At 44.2% G+C, this 26,151-nt stretch overlaps 3 protein-coding genes across 5 annotated transcripts in view; 1 reads left to right on the forward strand and 2 right to left on the reverse strand.

Moving 5' to 3' along the window:
- Positions 1 to 6,564: 6,564 nt before the first annotated feature.
- mrpl46 (mitochondrial ribosomal protein L46) lies at positions 6,565 to 13,857 on the reverse strand (the record flags this gene model as incomplete). Its single annotated transcript, XM_083662088.1, has 4 exons — positions 6,565 to 6,998; positions 9,702 to 9,872; positions 12,154 to 12,358; positions 13,582 to 13,857. The coding sequence occupies 4 exons, from the start codon at positions 13,855 to 13,857 to the stop codon at positions 6,751 to 6,753; spliced, it is 900 nt and encodes a 299-aa protein (XP_083518214.1). The 3' UTR covers positions 6,565 to 6,750.
- Positions 13,858 to 14,385: 528 nt separating this feature from the next.
- mrps11 (mitochondrial ribosomal protein S11) lies at positions 14,386 to 19,975 on the forward strand. The gene is made up of 6 exons (XM_083662389.1): positions 14,386 to 14,530; positions 15,037 to 15,144; positions 15,876 to 15,974; positions 16,464 to 16,593; positions 17,910 to 17,975; positions 19,837 to 19,975. Exons 1-6 carry the CDS (start codon positions 14,445 to 14,447, stop codon positions 19,942 to 19,944), a joined length of 597 nt encoding a protein of 198 aa, XP_083518515.1. The 5' UTR covers positions 14,386 to 14,444; the 3' UTR covers positions 19,945 to 19,975.
- Positions 19,976 to 21,369: 1,394 nt separating this feature from the next.
- pdpr (pyruvate dehydrogenase phosphatase regulatory subunit) overlaps positions 21,370 to 26,151 on the reverse strand; it is a 36,946-nt gene continuing 32,164 nt past the window's right edge. The window contains exons 17-18 of one of the 3 annotated variants that reach the window (XR_014553829.1): positions 24,085 to 25,130; positions 21,370 to 24,039 (exon numbers count right to left, since the gene is read on the reverse strand). Coding sequence is in view for 1 of the 3 variants with exons in the window: in XM_083662335.1 (XP_083518461.1) it covers positions 24,720 to 25,130 (411 nt within the window). In the remaining 2 variants the exon portion in view is untranslated. Of the gene's footprint in view, positions 25,131 to 26,151 lie in introns of all 3 variants that reach the window. The other 2 variants (XR_014553830.1, XM_083662335.1) reach the window with 2 other exon arrangements.

Raw genomic sequence — 26,151 nt, forward strand, 5'->3', positions numbered from 1 at the left:
TTTCACTTTCCCCCACGCAGATTTATCCTGGCCGTCCGGGGGATTGAACCGACGACCCGTGACTACCTGTAGTAGTACTAGGTGCTGGGGTAGTAGTAGTAGTAGTAGTGGTAGTAGTAGTGGTAGTAGTAGTAGTAGTAATAGTAGTGGTGGTAGTAGTAGTAGTAGTAGTAGTAGTAGTAATAGTAGTAATAGTAGTAGTAGTAGTGGTAGTAATAGTAATAGTAGTAGTAATAGTAGTAATAGTAGTAATAGTAGTAGTAGTAGTAGTAGTAGTAGTAGTAGTAGTAGTGGTGGTGGTGGTGGTAGTAGTAGTAATAGTAGTAGTTATAGTAGTAGTAGGCTACTAGGTGCTGGGGTAGAAGTGGTGGGTAGTGGAATAATAGTAGTGGGTGCTAGAGAAGAAGTAGGTGTGGGGGTGGTAGAGTAGGTTCTGACATACTGAATAAAAAGGTGAAAATGCTATAGTGCTGCATAGTGGTGGTGGTTGAGGAGCGTACGGTGGTCTGGCTTGAGCCATCCTCTTTAAAAGACCCTTGTTTACCTGCTTGTTTCTGCACCGTATTGTGTGTTATATAAAGAGTCCTAATAAGCTTCTGTTAGCAACTGTTTTGGCAGCAAGCTGCTGTGAACGGCTGGCCTGCTTACATCCCACTCTGCCATGAGAGATAGGCATCAAATCAACCAAAAAGACACTCTGTGTAAACATAGTGGAGGGCATTATAGACATAGGGGCCTATAGACATGGGTGTAGGTTTAGTTTATATGATAGCTATAGACATGGGTGTAGGTTTAGTTTATATGATAAATAGCTATATACATGGGTGTAGGTTTAGTTTATATGATAGCTATAGACATGGGTGTAGGTTTAGTTTATATGATAAATAGCTATAGACATGGGTGTAGGTTTAGTTTATATGATAAATAGCTATAGACATGGGTGTAGGTTTTGTTTAAACATTGGGGGGGGAACACAGTCTGTTAGAACCCCCAGACACCCCACGTCTGGGGTTTCTCCCCCAGGATCGAGGTCAGATCACGTTCTTACCACAAACAAACCAGCCTAAAGTTTGTTTGGTTTCTTGGTCCACACCAGAGTACGATTGCTGTGTTCTTCATACCGGTCCAAATGAACAGCACCAAGGGGAAAAACAAACTTGTTCAATTCAGCCAAACTAAACAAGGCAGGTGTGAAAATGCTCTCGCCTTTCTCTACCGACACAGAATCACAAGAGCGAGGTTAAAAATTCAACTGCTGCATTAAAAGCAGCTGTATAACCCCAGTGAGGAGTGGCAGTATAACCCCCTCTCTCTGATGTATAACCCCAGTGAGGAGTGGCAGTATAACCCCCTCTCTCTGATGTATAACCCCAGTGAGGAGTGGCAGTAACCCCCTCTCATTGATGTATAACCCCAGTGAGGAGTGGCAGTAACCCCCTCTCTCTGATGTATAACCCCAGTGAGGAGTGGTAGTAACCCCCTCTCCCTGATGTATAACCCCAGTGAGGAGTGGCAGTAACCCCCTCTCCCTGATGTATAACCCCAGTGAGGAGTGGCAGTAACCCCCTCTCATTGATGTATAACCCCAGTGAGGAGTGGCAGTAACCCCCTCTCTCTGATGTATAACCCCAGTGAGGAGTGGCAGTAAACCCCCTCTCTCTGATGTATAACCCCAGTGAGGAGTGGCAGTAACCCCCTCTCATTGATGTATAACCCCAGTGAGGAGTGGCAGTAACCCCCTCTCTCTGATGTATAACCCCAGTGAGGAGTGGTAGTAACCCCCTCTCCCTGATGTATAACCCCAGTGAGGAGTGGCAGTAAACCCCCTCTCTCTGATGTATAACCCCAGTGAGGAGTGGCAGTAACCCCCTCTCTCTGATGTATAACCCCAGTGAGGAGTGGTAGTAACCCCCTCTCTCTGATGTATAACCCCAGTGAGGAGTGGCAGTAAACCCCCTCTCTCTGATGTATAACCCCAGTGAGGAGTGGCAGTAACCCCCTCTCTCTGATGTATAACCCCAGTGAGGAGTGGCAGTAACCCCCTCTCTCTGATGTATAACCCCAGTGAGGAGTGGCAGTATAACCCCCTCTCTCTGATGTATAACCCCAGTGAGGAGTGGCAGTAACCCCCTCTCTCTGATGTATAACCCCAGTGAGGAGTGGCAGTATAACCCCCTCTCTCTGATGTATAACCCCAGTGAGGAGTGGCAGTAACCCCCACTCTCTCTGATGTATAACCCCAGTGAGGAGTGGCAGTATAACCCCCTCTCTCTGATGTATAACCCCAGTGAGGAGTGGCAGTATAACCCCCTCTCTCTGATGTATAACCCCAGTGAGGAGTGGCAGTAACCCCCTCTCTCTGATCCCCCGGCTGCTGCAGCAGAGGCTGAAAACTCACATTCGGCCTCTCCACGCCGCACTCCTCATCCTCTGCATTCACGCTCTCTCTTTGACCCTTTCAAGACCTTTTCTCTGACCTCTGACCTTTGCTATCCTGGTGCCATCATGTGCCATGTAATTGGATGGTAGACTGGGCCTGTGGTCCATGCAGGCAGGAAGAGCAGATGAACTATACTGTAGTGGAGATGCCACGCTCCTCCTCTGCTTTCCTGCTCAGGCATTTTGGCCTCCGTCACTCTGGTCATATATATATATATATATATATATATATATATATATATATATATATATATATATATATATATATATATATGTATATATATGTATATGTATATATATATTTGTTGACATTTCCATAAAGGATCAACTCTCTCCTAGGGAATGTTGTGTGTAAAACGTGAGAAAAAATGGCTTTAAACATTCGACAATGTTGTATTTTCTACAGTGGCGTTCCACCCAAAACCATCAAAATAAATACTTTCCATTTTGTTTGAGGATAATAATTATTCGCCATGCTGTACTACGGAGATGAAAGTAACCAAATCACTCAAAATAGCTGCAAAACCCTTTTTCAATCTGCTTTGGCTCATCACCAACAATGTGTAGCAGCGACAGGTGAAGGCTTTCTGCAGGCCACCACACACACATGCACACGCACACACACACACACACGTGCGCACACACACGCGCACGGCACGCACACACACACACACACACACACACACACACACACACATACCAGTGGCGTAGGCAGAAATTCAATTATGAGTGGGCCTGGATAAAATTGGGTGGGCCTGGATAAAATTGGTGGGCTTCGCGCGCAAAATTTCTGGATGTCATGAAGTCGTCATGCATTAGACTCTGGAGATGATGTGCCTTGCGTTTTTAAGCTACAAAACCATTAGCTAGCAAAAAAAATGTTTTTGGGCTGGGCCAGGGCAAGAAGTGGGCGGGCCTGTGCCTACCCGGGCCCGCCCGTAGAAACGCCCCTGACACACACACATGCACACACACACACACGCACACACACTCACACACGCACGCACACGCACACACGCTCAAGATAAACATGATGTCGTTCAGTTACATTGGATGATACGCACAGAGGTTGTTAAGACACAGAATAGTACACTTTCATTCACAAACTTTCACAATTGCATTTAGTTGAGTTTCAGTCATCAGACTCTTTGTTGGTCAAGTATGTATTTAGACCAGTACTCTTCTCCCCTGTCATCTGAAACAGAACGTCATGCCTTCCATACTGTATATATTGTTATCCAATATCTACCCATTGGTTCAGGGTGGGAGGCTCTTTAAGAAGCCAGCGCCTTGGAATAAATTGCCTTCTTGCTTGCTACCATAAAGAGCAAACCCAAGCATTGGTTTTCAATTTGATCCCCTCACAAGAACTTGAAATGAGCTACAATTTTAAATGGAAACTCTAAAAAGTCTAAAATATCCGGGAATAAAATGGACAAAGGACAGATCGCACCTCTATAATGATAATTATACAAGCATGAACCAAAAGATAGTTGATGACGTTAACAGGTGGAGCTCACTTTCCCTTGACCTTGGCCCAACACTGATAATGACCATTCAAATGAACATTTTGCCCAGACTGCTATATCTATTCCAGTCATTACCAGTGTTGGGCAAGTTACTTTCCAAATGTAATATACTACATATTACTAGTTACTTTCATTTGAAAGTAATAAGTTACTTTACAATATTACTGTCTGTGTAGAGTAAGTAACTTGTTACTTATTACACTACTTTTGCATTACTTTCACTGTAATAACAGCAGTAGCAGAATGACATCGCCGCCCCGGAACATTCCCGAAAAATAATTTCAACCATCTTGAAGTCAGTGTAAACAAAACATTGTAAATCCTGTTATCCTTTTACTTTGTTATTGTCATCTATAGTGGTCATTTGCATAAAAACAAACAATTTGATTAGGAAATTATGTAAATATGTGCTTTCATTTAAAAAAAAAAAAGTAACTAAATTTGTAACTTGAGTTACTTCACAAAGTAACTGGTATAATATTACTGAAATCCTATAAGTAATCAGTTATATTACTGAGTTACTGCTAAAATATATTACATGCAATATGTTACTTTTGTAATGAGTTACCCCCCAACACTGGTCATTACCAGTTCAAATTCCCGACACACAATTTGGAGCATGGGACAAGCACAAATCAAGGTTTATTTGGGGAGGGCAAAAAACCACGAATAAGACACACTACATTGCAGTTGTCGAAGGGGGTGGTGGGGAGTGGAGATTGGCCCTACCATGCCTAGAAGACTACTATGTAGCAGCGCAATTAAGCATTCATTGTTTGGTGTAATCCTGAATATGAAGCCAACTGGAAATATATTGAGTTATCAATACTAGACGGACCTTTTTCAATGATTTGGTGTCGTCTGTAGTTTGTCAAACAGTATCAGGTTATCTTTGCTCAATTGTTGAGTGTGTATGAGATCAAATAACAATCATGATCCCATAGGCATCCAGGAATTGAGCGAGGGGGGGGCAGACCGCCTTTTTTCAAGCTTCTTCAGTGCCTTGCTCAAGGGAACCTCAACAGTGATGGCTGATGGTGGGAAGAGCGTCACTCCTCTTTCACACAAAAAAAAAACTCTGTGCTGCTTCCACCTCTGGAGACAGGAGCAGTGCATGCTTTTTGGATTTGATCACCTAGAAGTCATGTCAGGTGCTAAGAGCTGGTCTGAGAACAGCGGGGGAATCGTTCTCAGCCAGCAGAATAATAAGCCCCATGTCCGTGTGCAGACCAGTTCTTCTGACAGCTGGAAATGGACTTGCCTTGACCTTCACATCTCACACCCACCGTCAAGGGGTGCACTCAGCCAATCACACAAACCGCTTTGGCCATCAAGGCATCTTCTAGCCTACGGGCTTTTAGCAAAGCCTGAAAATAGAGACGGAAAAAATCAGAGGCTGATATCTTCAACATTTAATAACTCTTTGCCCCTGCAGACACAAATAGAAAGAACAAGGTGAACCTGGGTGGAGAACATCAGAATGCTCTTACCTAGGAAGAAGGATCGTATTCCAAAGGAACATTAGGCTTTGGATTCTGAGGGATCTTTACAGGGTGAGTAAGAGGAAGCCAAGTTGTCTTCTCTCTCTCTGCAGTCCCTGTGTGAGGTCACCACACGTGTCATTCGGGAAGCTTGCCACAGCAAAATCTCTGCGGCCAGCGTGCAAATACTGCCATCTACTGTCGGAAAATGAGAATTCGCCTGCCCAGACGACTCCACGGTTCACCTTCAGCAGGCCCTGCCGTTCCCACGCAGTTCAGCATCAAGTGTTCACTCCAAACAAAGCGGCGCTGGTGGTTCAGTCCACAGCACTGCTGTTCATACACGCCAAGAGCCATTTAGTGCAGCTCTGAACAGCAACAAAACACTTTGAGTCACCAGGCACAGCTACTCAGAGCTCTCTGGAATCACATGTCAGCGCCGTCTAGACACTCAATATTAAACTGTGACAAATTACCTGTGTCTGATATCTGATATCATTTACCACCAAGACTTCCAAACATGCTGATATCCACTGAACAATTGGAGGAATGATGATTGATATAAGATCTGATTTGATCAATGTGGGAAATGAGACATGTAGGTCAACAAACGATCAGCTTAGAGGGAACCTTGAGCCTGGATGTGATGTTTTGTTGTTTTGTGCTTGATCTTTGCTGATAACGGGCGTTTTTCCACAGCAACCATTTTGCATCTAAAAAGCAGGGTAATCACAGGTGCAACCAAAACATTAATGAGGGCGCCCCAGCACTGGAACACCTGGTAAAATGGTAAATGGACTGCATTTATATAGCACTTTTATCCAAAGCGCTTTACAATGTGCCTACATTCACCTACACACACCGAAGGTGGCCAGCTGCCACGCAGGGTGCTGGCACAGCCATCGGGAGCAATTTGGGGTTCAGTCAGTGTCTTGCCCAAGGACACTTCGACATGCGGACTGGAGGGATCGAACCGCCGACCTTCTGATTAGTGGACGACCCGCTCCACCTCCGGAGCCACAGCCGCCACACCTAAATGGTTTGAAAGTTGGAAACCCTCATTAATGTTTTGATTGCACCTGTGTTTACCCTGCCTTTTAGACACAACTTGCTGCTGTGAAAAAGTCCCATTACAAGATGAATACACTCACATACAGTGAGTAGCCACGCACAATGTGTGGAAAAACAAGATTTAATTATCATACTGAAATGAATACATTATTGAATGAAAAACAAACAGACAGATATGACATGGGGGATCTTTTTTGTGGGGCCTTTGAGGCAGAGGTGGGGTTTCTCCATCACAGGCTGAGGAGGATGCGGCTGACCTTCTGCAGGTAGGCCGGCTTCAGATAGTCCTGCAGCTCGCTCCTCTTCAGCCACAGGAGGCGCGCGTGTGCGGCCGGGGGGCGAGCGCCGCCCGACACCACGGCTTTGAAGAAGAACACCTTGGCTCCCACCGAGCGCTCGGTCCGCGCGGCTCTGGGCAGCTTGTACTTGTAAACTCCACAGGGGGCGTTGCCGAGGAAAGTCGTCTTGAAAGCGGCCTCTGCAAAAGGAAGAGAGGCGGTGTTGAGTTATTACAGTGAGGAGCTTCCGTGACAAAATACTGGACTAAAACGCTGATGTTCCCAAACGCTCTCCAGTCCTCCCACCTACATCTTCTCCTCTCCTGCTGCGACAACCCACTTTATGACCAGTGTTGGGGTAACTCATTACAAAAGTAAAATATTACATGTAATATATTACTTTTAGCAGTAACTCAGTAATATAACTTATTACTTATAGGATTTCAGCAATATTATACCAGTTACTTTGTCAAGTAACTCAAGTTACAAATTGAGTTATTTTTTTTAATCAAAGCACCTATTTATATAAAGATACAATCATTTCCTAATCAAACCGTGTTTTTTAATGCAAATAACCACTATAGCTGACAATTAACAAAGGAAAGGGATACAAATTTGAATTTTGGATTGTTTACACTGACTTCAAGGCGGTTGAAATTATTTTTCGGGATGGTTCTGGGGCAGCGATGTCATTCTGCTGCTGCTGTTGTTTTGGTGAAAGTAATGCAAAAGTAGTGTAATAAGTAACGAGTTACTCTACACAGACAGTAATATTGTAAAGTAACTTATTACTTCCAAATGAAAGTAACTAGTAATATGTAGTATATTACATTTTGAAAGTAACTTGCCCAACACTGTTTATGACATTCTTTATTCGCCCCCTAATAAAGTCCATCTCATCTTATGTCATTGAAATCACTGAGTCGTGTTTAGTTCGATGGGTAAGAGCAAGGCACTAACATGGCCAGGGTTAGGGGTTCAATTCCCACTCAGTAAAGACAAATCCCCTCCCCCCCGCCGCCGGCTGCTGTAAGGCGCTTTGGATAAAAAGTGTCCACCAAACGGCATACGTTAATGTCAAGCGGAAAGTCTTAATGGGAAGTGATTGATGGCGTTGGAACATTAATAGTTTATGAGCAATGTTCTGAAACCTTTTAAAATACTCCGTCGCTACGAGCTTCAGTTAACCACTTGATTTCATTGGGCAGAGGGAGAGAGAGAGAGGGAGAGGGAGAGAGAGAGAGAGAGAGAGAGAGAGAGGGAGAGGGAGAGAGAGAGAGAGAGAGAGAGGGAGAGTGAGAGAGAGAGAGAGAGAGAGAGAGAGAAATAAATCAATCAACGGAGCAGCTGGAGTTTTGGGGCGTTTTGGTCAGTTTAACAGAGGAAGGCGAGATGTTCGATGCACATTCAACACAGCAGCAGTGAATCAAGCCTTTCTGCCTTTCCTCTCAAGCTCCTTTATCTTTTCCCTCATCATCATCATCATCATCATCATCACGTCTCATCATCCATGATCATTCTGTGGTCACAGAAACATCTTCACCATCTACTGCGGTGACACTCAACTCGCGATGCCCGGGGACCAGATGCGGCCCGCGAGAGGGTGCAGAGTGGCCCCCTGCGGCCCGCGAGAGGGTGCAGAGTGGCCCCCCGACCATTTTCTAATTCACAGTGAAAACTAAGGTTAAATAAAGTTTGACTGAGCTCCAGCTAAACTGTCAAATATCGCTGCCTGCTCGCTGCCCAGGCACTTACAGTATATGTACTTAACTAACTTAACTTAACTAACTATCCAGTGTGCACAAAAGTGTGAGCCTAAACTCCGGCTGACACCCTGTTGACATCTATCCCTGATCTACTGTCTCGATGGCTTGTAGTGTTTGTGATGTGGGAATTTCAGCTCAGTGTGCTGCTGCTGACCTCAGTGTGCTGCTGCTGACCTCAGTGTGCTGCTGACCTCAGTGTGCTGCTGCTGACCTCAGTGTGCTGCTGACCTCAGTGTGCTGCTGCTGACCTCAGTGTGCTGCTGACCTCAGTGTGCTGCTGCTGACCTCAGTGTGCTGCTGCTGACCTCAGTGTGCTGCTGACCTAAGTGTGCTGCTGACCTCAGTGTGCTGCTGACCTCAGTGTGCTGCTGACCTCAGTGTGCTGCTGACCTCAGTGTGCTGCTGCTGACCTCAGCGTGCTGCTGACCTCAGTGTGCAGGTGTGCTGTGGTCACAGGTGTGCTGCAGTCACAGGTGTGCTGTGGTCACAGGTGTGCTGTGGTCACAGGTGTGCTGTGGTCACAGGTGTGCTGTACTCACAGGTGTGCTGTGGTCACAGGTGTGCTGTACTCACAGGTGTGCTGCGGTCACAGGTGTGCTGTGGTCACAGGTGTGCTGTGGTCACAGGTGTGCTGCGGTCACAGGTGTGCTGTGGTCACAGGTGTGCTGTGGTCACAGGTGTGTGGCTATAGAGTCTTTTACAATGGCCCCCAGCCAATGGAACTGGAACTATCTGTTTCATACGGAGAGTTTTAGTGCCCCACCAGAAAGCCTTTTCAAAAAACAACTCAAAACTCACTTCTACAGACAGGCCTTTGGCAATCGATAATCAATCACTGCTCTTACCTTTTACTTGTCGTATCTGTTGTTTTATCCTATGCTTTTATTGTACTTTGCCGTTTTATTTTTATTTTTTTAATATATTGTCTTATTGCACTGTATTGCTTTTCTTGCCTTGCTTTTCTTACCGGTGTAAAGCACTCTGTGCATTTGTGCTGTGAAGGGCGCTATATAAATAAAGTTTGACTTACTTTTTACTTACTTACTTGGCTGCATAAAGTGAGTTAAATGTACAGATATTGTCTATCAGCAGAAAACATCAGGATCTTGTTGACCTTGATGAAGCCTTGCAGGTTACCTGGTAGAGAGCTGAGCGCTCTCTCTGCAGTCTGCCTCAGGGTTTCTCCTTCCTGCCACTGAGCCTGAGGCAGCAGCCACAGCTGCTCAGAGGCCACCTGCTGCTCTGCCAGCAGCACCAGAGACTGTGTCAGGCACCGCTCCAACGAGGACACGTCCTCCTGCACCGCAGCTACAACAGAGACAGAGACAAGTGAGTCCTTCTGCACGTCAGCTACAACAGAGACAGAGACAAGTGAGTCCTTCTGCACGTCAGCTACAACAGAGACAGAGACAAGTGAGTCCTTCTGCACGTCAGCTACAACAGAGACAGAGACAAGTGAGTCCTTCTGCACGTCAGCTAGAACAGAGACAAGTCCTTCTCCACATCAGCTAGAACAGAGACAAGTCCTTCTCCATGTCAGCTAGAACAGAGACAAGTCCTTCTCCACATCAGCTAGAACAGAGACAAGTCCTTCTGCACGTCAGCTACAACAGAGACAGAGACAAGTGAGTCCTTCTGCACGTCAGCTAGAACAGAGACAGAGACAAGTGAGTCCTTCTGCACATCAGCTAGAACAGAGACAAGTCCTTCGCCATGTCAGCTAGAACAGAGACAGAGACAAGTCCTTCTGCACGTCAGCTAGAACAGAGACAGAGACAAGTCCTTCTGCACGTCAGCTAGAACAGAGACAGAGACAAGTCATTCTGCACATCAGCTAGAACAGAGACAGAGACAAGTCCTTCTGCACCGCAGCTACAACAGAGACAGAGACAAGTGAGTCCTTCTGCACGTCAGCTAGAACAGAGACAGAGACAAGTGAGTCCTTCTGCACATCAGCTAGAACAGAGACAGAGACAAGTCCTTCTCCATGTCAGCTAGAACAGAGACAAGTCCTTCTCCATGTCAGCTAGAACAGAGACAGAGACAAGTGAGTCCTTCTGCACATCAGCTAGAACAGAGACAGAGACAAGTGAGTCCTTCTGCACATCAGCTAGAACAGAGACAGAGACAAGTGAGTCCTTCTGCACATCAGCTAGAACAGAGACAGAGACAAGTGAGTCCTTCTGCACATCAGCTAGAACAGAGACAAGTCCTTCTCCATGTCAGCTAGAACAGAGACAGAGACAAGTGAGTCCTTCTGCACGTCAGCTAGAACAGAGACAAGTGAGTCCTTCTGCACATCAGCTAGAACAGAGACAGAGACAAGTCCTTCTGCACGTCAGTTAGAACAGAGACAAGTCCTTCTCCATGTCAGCTAGAACAGAGACAGAGACAAGTCATTCTCCATGTCAGCTAGAACAGAGACAAGTCCTTCTGCACGTCAGTTAGAACAGAGACAAGTCCTTCTCCATGTCAGCTAGAACAGAGACAAGTCATTCTCCATGTCAGCTAGAACAGAGACAGAGACAAGTCCTTCTCCATGTCAGTTAGAACAGAGACAAGTCATTCTGCATGTCAGTTAGAACAGAGACAGAGACAAGTCCTTCTCCATGTCAGTTAGAACAGAGACAAGTCATTCTGCATGTCAGTTAGAACAGAGACAAGTCCTTCTCCATGTCAGTTAGAACAGAGACAGAGACAAGTCATTCTGCATGTCAGTTAGAACAGAGACAGAGACAAGTCATTCTGCATGTCAGCTAGAACAGAGACAGAGACAAGTCATTCTGCATGTCAGCTAGAACAGAGACAGAGACAAGTGAGTCATTCTGCACGTCAGCTAGAACAGAGACAAGTCCTTCTCCATGTCAGCTAGAACAGAGACAGAGACAAGTCCTTCTCCATGTCAGCTAGAACAGAGACAAGTCCTTCTCCATGTCAGCTAGAACAGAGACAGAGACAAGTCCTTCTGCACGTCAGTTAGAACAGAGACAAGTCCTTCTCCATGTCAGCTAGAACAGAGACAGAGACAAGTCATTCTCCATGTCAGCTAGAACAGAGACAGAGACAAGTCCTTCTGCACGTCAGTTAGAACAGAGACAAGTCCTTCTCCATGTCAGCTAGAACAGAGACAGAGACAAGTCATTCTCCATGTCAGCTAGAACAGAGACAGAGACAAGTCCTTCTCCATGTCAGTTAGAACAGAGACAGAGACAAGTCATTCTGCATGTCAGTTAGAACAGAGACAAGTCCTTCTCCATGTCAGCTAGAACAGAGACAGAGACAAGTCCTTCAGCAGAATCTGCACGTCAGCTAGAACAGAGACAGAGACAAGTCCTTCTGGACGTCAATTAGAACAGAGACAGAGCCATCATCAGCTGCTTCACAGTAGCTACGTATACATACACCTGTCAAGTGAATTTGTACACAAACTTGCCTTACATGAACCATATTGTCATGTATCAGCATTAGGATTATACAAATAAACTTGACTTGACTTTTGAAATGTCGGGAAGACAAAGTAAAACGACAGTCAGTTTCAACTCATCTTCAAAACTACATTCTTTCATGCTCCAAAAATGCCCTTGCTGACCTCTGAGCGTCTCTGCTGGCTCGAAGTGCTTCAGCTTCTGCTCCCAGGCGTCTTCCAGGTCCTGAGCCAAGACGATGTCCTGGTCTCCTCCTCGGTCTCCCTCGTCGTCAGAGTTGTAGTCGTCTGACTGCTTACGACTCAGTCTCTCTGCATCCTCCAGCAGCCGCAGCTCGTGCTCCGACATCAAGCTCTTCTCCAGTTCCATCTGAAATGAAACGGCAACAGTTCTCCATCTCAAAACATCCACGACTTTGTCCAGACCAGACTTGGAAATTGTTGGTTGGTGATGTCCAATATCTCATCTGCTGATAAAGGCAGGGCAATACGACTGTCAACTTAACCAGTGATTCTCTAACCTTTTTCATATCAAGGACCCCGAATTTAGTCCACATTAGGGACACAGAGCCCCCATTTGATAATGAGAATATTTTTTATTGTCAGATATCATTTTGTCCAGAATTGGTATTGTAGGTAGAGAGACAACAGGGAAACTTTGGCAAAACAAGACATTGTTAATTTCTTCTACATTCACTAACTTCAGTTTAACAATTCATCCATTTGCTCTGGAACCCCCTCAAAGACCACTGGTGGACCACTGGTAGTCCCCTGCCCCCTCACTGTACTACTAGACCATATTCCTCTATTGCCAAACATATACATGACTACTACGGATACTATCACATATGACTGTCAGACGGTTTACAGCAGGGCTGAACAGAATTAATATCAAAATAATCACAAGAAATTATTTCCATAACAATAATACCTGCTGACATTATGCAAAATCAGATATTGCTGTGTTACATTTTACTTCATGGTACTACAGTATGAAATGTAGCCTAGTAAAACTAGATTTTAAACCTATTTGTTTTAGATTTCATTTTGGGATATTAATTAATCATATTTTAATTTGCATTAGCTGTCAACACGATAATGGCTCCAAGTCACGGATATATGCCATAATAATAATAATAATAATAAATCATATTCTTGGTTCTACTAGGATTTGTTGCATATTGCACATCTATTGAACATTACATAGCCTACTAGATATAACTTATTCCACCAAACTATATAGAAGAGAGCCTGAACCAGTTATATACATTTAGATATTATTTAAATAGAGAGGCTGCTAGGTGAATTATATGTATGCCGAATTGAAGAGCGCCTTCCGAAATTCTGAAAAACACCAGTTGTAATTTACGAGATGTGGACTTTTGCCGATAAACGAGAATACTAATGATTTCTTAACGGAATTTGGCGTGCCAATCTCCCCGCACACACAGGATAACGGAATGCATGGGGGCTAGTTTGCCTCAGGCCAGGGTAATCACTGACTGGACAGTTTGTTTCTTCCTGTTTGTTAGCTCTAACTCACTGGCAACAGCCGTCTTATAAACATTGTTTTTAAATCCCAGTCAGACCTACTTGGTGCATCAGCTGTGTGAACTGCTGCTCTATGGGACTGAAGTCTGCGGAGATGACGGGCAGCCTCTGCAGACACACCGCTGCCATCAGCGTCCACGGCGAAGCCACACTGTCCACCTTACTGTGCGTCTGTGAAGAAGCGCGACAAACAGAACGGACAGAAAACTGGCGAAAAGCCGTGTTTCCAACCCCGGTCCTCCCAAAACAACGAAGAAACTGTAGTAAAGGGCGACTCGCCATCCTCCTACAGGGCGCAGCCATCTTCTTCTGATGCATTCATGTGCTGACGGAAAAGTCGTAATTCTGAACATAGCTTCGAGTAGACGTTGATGGCGGCTCAGAATCAGCTTTATGCTCACGAAAGTATCTTCAAATACATTTGTGGATGTCTATTAATGAAAACATTGATTGCAAGTATTATGCGCAATCTCTCTTCATTTTTTGCCACCGCACAACGCATAGTAGCTTGGCGGTGCAACTACTTTACAAATGTCAATCCGAGGTTTACGAGGGAAATAAATGCAGCATTTTTCCCACGAGTGTTGTGCGTTAGAAGACGAGTCTATTCTGACAATCTTGGGGGTGCTTGAAATCAATGTAAATATTGTTTAACCAAATATGTGTAAGTCTTTATCTTTTAGAATAACACATGTATTCATTAATTATCTATTATTTGATTATTACTGTACTGACTATATGAATAATGATTGCACTCGCAACAGAGGTATTTTATTGATTTCGACGCCCCTCAAATGATTTCCATCAATGGACGGGTCAGGATTAGCATCTGTCTCCTCAATGTCACGTTTGTTGTGTGAAATAGCTCAATGGTAGACCGATAACTACATAACATCTGCTGAAACATGTATAAATTAAACTGTATATTAGTTAGTTCTGTAAGTAAAGTATGCCGACAGGTAGCTGGCTCTCTGAACACAGGAAACTCTTTGTAAGTGTTTGAAGGCAAAGGTTTAACTACTCTTTAGCATCAGTGTTAGCTAACGCTAGCCAGTCTGCATGTAAATGACTGTAGTGAGGGCTACATGCTAACTCTGTATTGAAACGTTAAATACGCAGTATTACATTGCACTCATGTGCATATTTTATGCATGTGGAATAGCTATGACTACGACACCGAAATTAATGTTTGAAGGGGGCTTTATTGCTGCAGTCCCATCCTAGAATCCACCAGCCACTCTCCCTGTTCTACCCAGTCAAATGAAATTAAACTTGACAATACAATCGAGTAGACCTCCAATGAAGGTGTCTTACCTGGAAAGTAGATTAATTTACCAGACACAGGCATTTGTTTGTTGTTTGTTGGTGGTGGTGGTGCTGCTGATTTCCCATTCCAATGACAGTAACTGATTGATTTGTGTGTGTGTGTGTGTGTCTGTGTCTGTGTCTGTGTCTGTCTGTCTGTCTGTCTGTCTGTCTGTCTGTGTCTATGTGCAGATGGGGACATCATGAGCTTCAGCGAGCAGTATGTTCCAGTGCTGTCAGACTCCAGGAGGCCACACCGTCCACCGCAGACTCCTCTGGGAAAACCTCCAAAGAATTCAGGTGAAATAATGCTCCACATGTACCTATGTGCTCCTGTCTTTCTCTCACATACCAGCGTCTAATCTTTATCTTTATTGTTTATTTGAGCAGGGACAGTACACAATAAATATATTACACCAGAGATTAGGGATGTCACGATACTAGAATTTCTACTTCGATACCGATACCCAGGAAAATATCGATACTCGATACCATTTTCGATACCACGTGATTGACGACACATCAAAAGTAAAGTTAGACAGATGGACGGACAGATGCACACTTCCCCATAATCTAGGCCCAACAAAACTCATGAAAAACTTTGCACTGACAGCAGATTAACCATCGTTTCGCTTGTTGAGTGATTTTTCATTCAATGAAAGCACTGCTGGTATCGAAACTGTTGCAAATGAGTATTGTATCCCTTTCGATTTTTTTGTATTGATACTTATCGATACTATCGATACCTATTGCAAATGAGTATTGTATCCGTTTCAACATTTCAGTATTGATACTTTTCGGTAGTACCGATACTTTTGACAACACTACCAGAAATAGCTAAAAGCTCATTTGCATCTGTAGTCCGTTTGCATCTGTAGTCCCTGACATGACAGCTTGAATATTTAGATTTTATTTTTGAGTTCTGCTTCACTTCTGTGCTGTTGTGTTACAGTCAGTACGAGTAGCAAGTGGCGGCAAAATAATACTGTACTTTTGGTGAGATGTTAACGTAGTCTCTCTTCATCCCTCAGCCATTTCCCTCCACTTCCTGGTCAGGACAGTCCACTGAGGTGGGGTGGAAAGAAGTTTGACGAGTTACCAATTGTTCACGTCAAAGCCACGTACAACAAGTAAGAGTGAGGAACAGAACCTCATTAACACAAAGCCACGTACAACAAGTAAGAGTGAGGAAAATAGCCTCATGAACACATTGGAGGTTGAATAATGAGGTTGCACATATCATTGTTATAAGCATCGCATGTCACTCCTTTATTTCCCTCAGTAATCATGAAACCGTTGCACGTCACAGTATTGCAATGTATTTCATTTAGAATCAAGTTGAAAATAGTCAAAATAGTAGATGTCAAAAGTTGACTAAAATAACCGGATTCTTCAAATCATTGATGAGCAAAATTATTTTGCTAGATATTGTGATTATCAATCAATTCAATAGTTACTGTATCGGTTATTGTGGTCATCAATTTGAGCTGTAATTGTGCAGTCCTGTTGGATAGTAGCATGACTGAAACAAATCCCAGACACAGACAGTACATGCCGTTCTCTCTTTCTCCCTTTAAGCTATTTATTCGTAAACTGTCCTGTCCTCTGCCCTGTCCCAGCACACACATCCAGCTGACTGACAGCGCTGGCCTGTCCATGGTCAGGACGTCCTGTGGAACAGAAGGCTTCAAGAACATCAAGAAGTCGACGCCCATTGCTGCTCAGACTGCAGGCATCTCTGCTGCCGCGGTAACACCAACACCACACCGCATTCTAGGCTCAATCCAAATGTCCGCGCATTCCCGGGAAGTCTGTGCGTGCAGAGGGCTCCAAAAACTCCTCCAGTCCACAAGGGGGCTCAAGGGGACTTTCTGCAGACTGCCAGAGAGTCCACTTGGGCTGCAGACTTCACTGATTTTAATTACCCACAATTCATTGTAATACGTGACATTGTAGATTTTCCACTTGCCGAGCCAAAAACACAGAACTTATTATGGATGTGTGAAACAATTCAAACATTTGAATCGGGGGCGTCCAGGTGGCTCACCTGGTAGAGCGTATACCACTAAGGCTTAGTCCTTCACGTGGCCGACCCGGGTTCGAATCCGACCCGTGGTCCTTTGTCGCATGTCGTCCCCTCCCTCTCTCTCCCCACCTCTCCTGTCTGCCCACTGTCCTGTCAGATAAAGATAAAGGCCCAAACAAAAAACAAAAACATTACTTGAATCATGTACAGTAGGCCAGAAATAATATTCAACCACATCATAGAAATATGTAGAATTACAGGCCATAGAGTGAAGCAAAATGCATTTTATTATTGTCGTCTTTAGGCCCGTTATGTCTACCAGCGGCTTACTGTATGAAGTCCACGAGCCCAGAGGGTGTGGACCTTTGGATTGGGCCTTACATCCCCATTTCAGCTTGTGCTCTTAACCAGAGCAGCTTCCAGTGAGGGAGCAGGTGGCAGGTTCAGTGCCTTGCTCAAGGGCACTTTGACAAGCAGCAGGCCTCCCTGCTGCCCCCCAACTGACCGCACACAGTACTACAGGCATATGAGGCAAGGCCACAGCTGCTGCTGCTGCTGCTTCACTTTGTGTCACATCAGGTCATTCATGAATATGAACCGTTTTGAATCTGCTGTAAATAAACTGCCCTCACTAAGGACTCTGGGACAGAGTGCAGCAGTTGGCATTAAATGTGTTTTTATCACAGAAGGAGATGGAGTTGTGCTTCTGCAACTCCTCTGTTTGATTTGCTGTTTGCAGTTGGTGTTTTGGCTCCAGTGGAACAATATGTTAATCATGTCGTAGGTTATGGATTAAATAATGGATGCTGTGTTCATTAATCACACCTGTCGCCATTCATGGTTTTAGGACCAACAACAACTAACAGTGGGCATTCAAAAGAGTTGCTGTTTGGACTCGTGGCCTGCTTAACCGTTTGTTTGTCTGTCATGTTGGTCATCTAGGAATGGAAACTTGTTCGACTGTTTAACTTTTGTCTCTGGATTAGAGTCAGAGGGACAACTAGAAATGTAATCAGGAAATGTCTCTTCCTCTGAACAGAAAGCCACAGCAAAGGGAGTGACCTACATTCGTGTTGTGGTCAAAGGTCTTGGCCCTGGACGTCTGGTGAGTAGAAGAGCAGCATAGTTATTATTATTTAATATTTAAATAAATTATATTATTGACTGTTTGGTCTGTTGTGATCATTCCAGGTTCTGCAGGTTCTGAAAGTCCAAAAAGGTCTTGAACACATCATGTAGCATGACGTCCTGGCGTTAACATGTGTTTTCTGTGATCAGATTGCAATCAGATTGTGTTTTATCACTTGAAAGTACAGGTGTAAACACCCCCAAAACCCATTGAAGAAGGATTGCAATCTGATCGGTCAAACCACCTCCGGAGGTGGTCAGGGATGCATTGTGTACACATTGAACACAAGTGTAAATGCAATGTGTCCTCTCAATCTGGATACAGCAACTTTATGCGGATTGAGAGGACAACCATTTCTGCAATCTGATTGCAATCAGATTGCAGAAAACACATGTTAACGCCAGGTGTGAATGGCCTCTGAGTTTCAGTTTTAGATGTGCTCAAATGCTGCAATTTCTTGGAGAGTTATTTTTCTAGCAAGAGTTCAACCCAGTTACGCAGAACTGTGTTCTGATAGCTACACACTTGAAACCTGAAGACGCCCTGTCATCCCCACCTGCACATAAGAAGTTATAGGAATGTTTGGAAAAGGCTGGTCTGCTCTGTCCCAATGACCTCGAGCAGTAACGGCTCTGTATTTGCTTCGGAAAATGACAGTCTGGTCATTCTGGATGATGATTTCATAGCGTGGTGAACGAGCACACGAGTCACAATGTGTACATGTGAGCGTTTTGGCGCTGTTGGAATGTGTATCTTTGGTGGTATGCTGCTGTACCAATCCACCAGCGTTTGTTGTGCTAAACCAGGGTTACTCAACTTGCTTTGCCCGGGGGCCACTTTCGTGAAATGATAGAAGGCCAGGGGCCAGTTCATAAACAAACATTTTTCTGTAGCGGATTGTAGGTTTTTGGGGTGTCAGCCGGAGTTTAGTCTGACAATGTTGTGCACACACCGGATAGTTAGTTAGGTTAAGTTAGTTAGGTTAAGTACATACATAAGTGCCTGGGTAGCGAGCATACGGCAGTATTTGACAATTTAGCAGCTAAATCATAGATTATTGAAAGATATTCCATATTCCAGACTGAAATGCCATAACAGAAGTGGAGGATTGGCCAGAATGACATGAACATTTGGACACTTATTCAGCGGGTATCTTGCATGTTGCGTTCAGGTGCAATTCCATCGCGGGCTGCGCAGGGGGCCGCAAGTTGAGTATCACTGTGCTAAACTAAGCTAAGGGCATCCATCTTCTCATCTTACTATCGGGAATATGGCAAATAGGCAAATCTCCCAAATTGTTGGCGTGTTTTAAGTTTAAGAATATGAAGTTAAGTTTCTGTTTTATCTTTGTCTAATCTGCCAACGATCTTGGTTGGCAAATTGGATTGAAAATTGCTGCATCCTGTAGATACATGGAGCAATATCACAATATCATACACTTCATTTTGTGTCAATACAATAAAGAAGCATCAAACACCACAAATAAAGCTGGCAAAACCAGACAATTTCTGGTCTCGCTAATATCACTTATGGATGTTCAGAAACTATTAAAGGGGGGGGGGGGCACCAGGAAATGGATTGATGTAAAGTACAATGATATGCAGATATGATGAAAATGTTTTGCATAGTGACATACTGATACTACTAACTCAGTTATTGTAGAGTCAGTATGTCACAGTATGTATAAATAAAACCTCAATATCTATCGATCTACATTTGAATAAGGCCCTTAAATGTAGATAATTGAAGACTCGTTAAGGAGGACCTGCAGAGACCCTGGCCTTCTCTTCCTATAGGCTCGTTAATGAAGGACTCTTTATTTGTCTGTGTTTTGCAGGCTGCCATCAAAGGTTTGACGATGGGCGGCCTGGAGGTGGTGTCCATCACGGACGACACGCCCGTGCCGCACAACGGCTGCCGCCCGCGCAAAGCCAGAAGGATCTGACCTCCGCACGCCTTGTTCTACAGAAGAGTCTGTCATGTTGTAATAAAGTGTTTTGCTGCGTCACTTTGCTGCCTTCATTGATTGGTTTGAGGAGATCAGGCTCTTAATGAGGTGAACGTAGACGTCTCATTGTCATTGTTGACGGGGATAAACCTTCACGTCTCGCTGCAGCCGCCCTGATGATGTTCCTCAGTAGACTAGCCTGATGTTTACAGAGGCAGCCAGGTTCACAGACTCCACCACTGCTTTGTGTGTGTGGACCAAGAAAGAGAATATTATGTTCATGTTGTCATTGAGAACACTACACACCTTTTGGGGGAAACCTTTACTCCAAGTTGAGTAAAGCCTGTCAGTGTTAGCAGTACCTTGCTCTACGTCAGGGGTGTCAGACTCATATTAGGTATAGGGCCGGATTTGTTCAACTGAGACCTCATGGGGGCCGGATTTTTTTTTATTACTAAAATCAATTCCACTCATTTACCCATTTACTTCACAAAATAAATACTGCTCTTTCCATTTCTCTTGAAACTGCCTGCATTCCGTGTCAACCTTTCTCTTTTTCGACAGCATCTTGTTGAGTCCTTTGTTTTTTGGTAGGTAGCCGAATGCGCGATTCAATTCCAGCGTGGCATCATGGCGGCTTTGTTTACACCTGATGACCTACTGACATACTTCCTTGTAGTGCAGGTTAATTAACATATGAATGAACTCTTAGCTTGCTTATTAGCCACACGTAGTTCATGATAATGGGGTGCGAATTTATTTGTATTTTTTTAATATTCCAAACATCTGGCCCGCGGGCCGTATCTCTGACATCCCTGCTCTACGTCTAACTACCATAGACTGTATCAAAGTAACTACACAGGACTACACTGTACATATTGGACAAGAAGGGATGATCGAGGCAAAAAAAAAAAAAAAAATTATGAACCAAGTTATTTATATTGAACTTAAAGTATTATTAGACAGCCATAACGTGCAAATACACAAAGCATGGAAGAACGAGCTGGATGACTAGAACAAGCCATCTTGCTGAGTTCAGTCAAACATAAGCCAAGTTTAGAGAATGACAAAAAAAGGACAAATTAAAAGCAGACAGACATGTAGCTATGTTTTAGAGCAGGGACAGATAACATTTTGACAAGCGCTTTACTGGTTACTCAAGAACAGATGACAGGGTTTCCACATATATTACAATGCTTTACTTTTCCAGCCCTCTGTTATGACACATCTGATTTGACTGCTTATTGTTTTACACCTTTAACTAATTTACAAGGATGATGGGACAAATATTTGGTGGAGTGCACCAAACACTATACTATGATACTATGTATCATATATATATATATATATATATATATATATATATATATATATATATATATATATAAAATTATCCCAAATTTAAACACCTCAATTGCTTTGGACACTTGTGTAGAAAAACCCTGTGATCTATCCTTCTAATACAACCTGTGTTTAGTGCAAATGTTACAGAACAATTGGGCCATTTCCCTTTCAAAGTAAAGGTACCTGTGCAGGCAGGAAGTTGACAGAACATACTGCAACAATTGAAAGGAGTGAGCAGTAGTGAGGCCATGTGATGCGGGTCACATGTTATGTTTGCAGCGGTCAAGCTGCTGAGATTTGCCAAAAGTGCATTAAATTGAGATGGGGGAGATTTCCGAGCTCACTCAGTTAAATTGATAAATGTAATAATTTGCTTGTTATGGATTTAAATGGGGCCTCATTTATAAAAAAAAAATCTTTGACTTTATCCTGCGCTCATTCACTTCATAACAGAACAAAAGCCTTCGATATGAGAACATTGTGATTTTGATTTGAAGATGACATTAGCTTGACATTAGCTTTTCTAAATGAAGCGCAGAACTGAATGCACTGCAGACAGAGTAGTCATGTTGTTGCTACAGGACAGAGGTTGAGGTCTCAGCATCACATTCATGAGACAGAAGGACGTTGGTTGAAGTCCTGACTGCATTGTGGTTCCTCACTGTTAGTGCAAATAGCTTTGCTAGAGATTCCCTGCACCCTCACAAGCAAATGCTCAATGTCAATAACAACATTTTTAGAGACAAACATTAATATACACACAGAGACAAATTAGCCCTTTACAAGCAACATTTGACTTGTACAGCAGTAGTAGTCTTTGTAGAAGTCCACCTTCATGCATTGATCCTGTATTATGTTCGACAGCAGAACCACATTAGGATAGTGTACAACCAAGCCAATCAGAAAGCAGCAAAACCTACCAGCCACGCCTCCTCCCCCGATTCAAACGGGGCAAATCTTTGCATCCCTTCTCTCCTCATGCTGCACAAAGCACTGGAAATGAAATGGAGTAGAAAAAGCTCTCATTCCAATACAAATTGCCATCCACATTCAGCAAAAAATCATCGCACTATGACTACTGGGATATTTGCCCAGAGCACAGCAGCATCACAGAGAGATATCTTGTAGATCTTCACCACTAAAGTCCCAGCATTCAATGTGACTGCCTTGATTTTTGCTTTAACGCTTGAATCAAGCTCAACGTTCAGCAGGTGGAGAAGCAATTAGTGTCTGATGAACACTTCCAGCCAGAAGCACACAGGAAACACACAAACAGAAACGCGTAGGGTTTCTATTCATAGTTAATTGATCACAATCACCTGTTATTTTCCTACCAAAATGGCCGTCTGGTGATGTAAAAGAATACTACCAATACTCTATTCCATACCTAAGCTTCCTGACTGCATTTGAAGTTTTTGGATGGTGTCCAAAATGCTGTTGTGGCAACTGCCAACTAGGTCATGTGACTCTTAAATAAAGATGATTATTTCAAGGGTATAAGCTACGTAATCAGATGTGTATCTGGAGTGAACAGCAGTGATTTCCCCCCCAGACTTTTCATCCCTATGTAGGAAACGACAAACCCATTCGCTAACTGGGAGTTTCCAGCCTCCAATGGACTGAAGGATTTCATGCTCTCCCCTAGACAGGGCTGCCTGTGCCAGCTGTTGCTTTGACGTTACTGGACATGAACAGAATACTCTGGACAGCGTTTGAAATGCAGAACGAAAGGGTGATTATTGCACTCAGTGTGCTACAACACCAGTGAAAGTGAACTCTGATGTGACACAGGGCGAACTGAAGGAACTGACAACAGTATAGATGATTGTTACAGCTGAAATTAAAACTGATATATACAGTGTATTAAAAGAAAATGCTGAAAGTGCTGAAAATAGGAGATTTTATACACGCTACCTATACAAAAATACATCGCTTTATTTCAAATCTTACTGGACAACCATAACCCCCCCCCCTCTTTTTTTACACAAACATCTAAGGTCAACCAATAAAATATATTTTGAACTCAGACGAGTCCCTTCCCATCCTACCGCCTAACATCACCCTCGCATTCGACACAGCACTTCAGTAGAGCAACGCTTCTTCAAAACATAAATAACAGGTCGGATCACATTAAATACATTAGCACCACCTGGACACATTCGAGACAACAAAAAGAACATCAGAAGAAGAGCTGGAAGAAAGCGGGTGATGAAGACATCCAGGAGGAGCCTGGGCGGCAGATGAGTTGGTTTTACCAAAAGGTTAGATCAGGGTTCATAGACATTTTCCATCACAAAAAACTCCCACATCTTCCAAGATGATATAATGCTATTGGCTGAATTAGGCCATATCACTTGTAACTGAAAAGTATTCATCAACAAATATTACAACATGTGATATGGAGAAGTGGAGACTACAACGACAGTCAACGTGTACTATGCATGGCGACATCAGCATTCAATGTTTTTTTTGTTTGTTTTCCTCAGACTGGTCCAGACTTTTCCTAAACTTTCTCATGCCTGGAAAGGATAAGATTCAATTTCCAGACCTCCTCAGACGTGTGTAGGAACCCTGTGGGAGAATATTACCCTTACTGTCCGGGGGAAAAAAGTGGACAAAGTCAAAACGTAAAACACTCTCTGCCTCCATCTACTGGTGATGTGGAGGAAGGCACTTTGGCTCCGGTGAACCTCCCAGTGTGAATGTGGGGGACTGTATGGAGGTGAAGCAGGGCAGGGCTGATGTTACCTGGATGGACTGTATGGATGTGAAGCAGGGCAGGGCTGATGTTACCTGGATGGACTGTATGGAGGTGAAGCAGGGCAGGGCTGATGTTACCTGGATGAATCACAAAACAAACAGAGAGCTTCTGGGTTGAACCCAGGTGACAGAGGAGTTGTGTCTGTGACAGCTGGAGCATTTGGTGTCTCTCATTATTATATTGCACTTTTAAGAAGGGGGGAGATCTGATGCGTTGGTGCTCGAGGGAGAGGGGACTGATTGTGCACACGGCCCTCTGGTTAGGGGCCTAGAAGTGGGAAGAGAGGTTGGCAGTGGGTGGAGCGAAGGAGGGCGTTATTATGGATAGCACCAAATCTATTGGCAAGACCAGCCATACTCTTGATACTTTGATTGGGTTGGGTTTCAGGCATGCGGAGTGACGATTGGTTGGGTTTGGGCATGAAGGAGTGATGATGATTGGTTACATTTAGGCATGAGGAGGGATGATTGCCAATCAGATAAGCCAATCAGAGGCGCAGAGCAGGGCGTTCAGAGGCAGAATAGGGCGGGTCTTGACAAGAAATGCGGTGCCATCCATAATAATGTGCAAAGGAGTCGTCGGGGGAGGAGAGGGGGGAAGCGAGTTAAGTGCTGGAGTGGACTTGGAGAAGTGAAGGAGTGTCACACAGGAAACCCTCCTGAGGCCATCACTTCCCCTGGAGGTTGCTGAGCTCCAGAGCGTCCTTGCGGAGCTTTTGCTGCTGGGTGAAGAGGGAGCTGAAGGGGTAGAGTTTGGCTTTGGCCGGGTAGCGCTGGCCGGCGATGTCCACCTCGTAGTCGCCGCGGTTGATGAAGTCGGGCGTGATGGGCGTGGGCAGCCCCTCGGGGCCCGGCGGCGGGGACACGTAGCCCAGGCACACGTGGCGCTCCAGCGTGTAGCTGTAGGCGCTGCTGGTGGTGGTGCCGGCCTGCTGGCCGTTGCAGTAGACGGGCTCGCCCCACCACGGCCACAGGTCCAGCTCCGTGTCGTGCTCCTCCAGAACCAGCATGACGAAGCGCCGGTACACACCGTCCTGACGCTGCTGCAGCAAGGCCTCGCGACCCAGGAAGGCTGTGTCCTGCGGGAGCGGAGGTGGAGAGGAGGAGAAAAGATGAGGAAAGGAGTAGTGCTACATAGGGGTGTCAAAAGTATCGATAAAAGTCAATACTACAAATTTGAAACGGATACAATACTCATTTGCAACAGGTATCTATAGTATCGATAAGTATCAATGCAAAAAAAAAAACGGATACAATACTCATTTGCAACTGTATCAATATTGCAGTGCTTTCTCTTAATGAAAAATCAAACATACCACTGATTTTTCCCTCTCTGTCATTGGTGGGTATCTTTTGCTTCAACGAGTTCAAAGTGTTCTGATAGGCTGATGACTAGAGCAGGTGTAATCTGCTGTGTAAGGTCAAAGTTTTTAATAAATTTGATCAGGTCTAGATTATGGAGAAGCGTCCATCTGTCTGCTTATTTTTTAAGCCTCTTGATGTGTTGTTGTCATCCCGCCGCGTGGTATCGAAAATGGTATCGAGTATTGATATTTTCCTGGGTACCGGTATCGAAGTAGAAATTCTAGTATCGTGACATCCCTACTGTAGGAACTGACCAGAGGGACAATAAAGGTGTTACACTACTGACCTCAGCACTCATCTACTACGTTTGAATCTACAGTGAGTGACTCCCACTTCAGAACTTTGTTAGGAACACTGCAGGGGGAAACAAGCACTCGCTTTTCAGTTACTTAGTTTTTCAGTCATGAGATTGACAATAAATGGTAATTTGCTGATGACTTTGTGTTCTGCTGCTCATCTTAAAGCCCCAATCAGTAAGATTTTTGACATTTTTTACTGTAATATAACGGCTTTGTAGTCACAGGACATGGTAGATTGACTTTTAATAGGGAGACCCTCGTCTTTATTTATCCCACACCGCCCTCCATTGGCCAGCACTGGGACTAAGCAGTTTGTCTGCCACGTCCCGTAGCAAGAAAAAAGAAAAAAAGAAAAGCATGCGCGCATGCGCTGTACAGCGGAAGCGCTGTGTTCATGAAAACGAGGAAGTAACTCGATTCGGATTTGCTACGAAAA

Source organism: Poromitra crassiceps (assembly GCF_964638095.1).
Source record: "Poromitra crassiceps genome assembly, chromosome: 28".
In the NCBI taxonomy this organism is placed as follows: Eukaryota; Metazoa; Chordata; class Actinopteri; order Beryciformes; family Melamphaidae; genus Poromitra; species Poromitra crassiceps.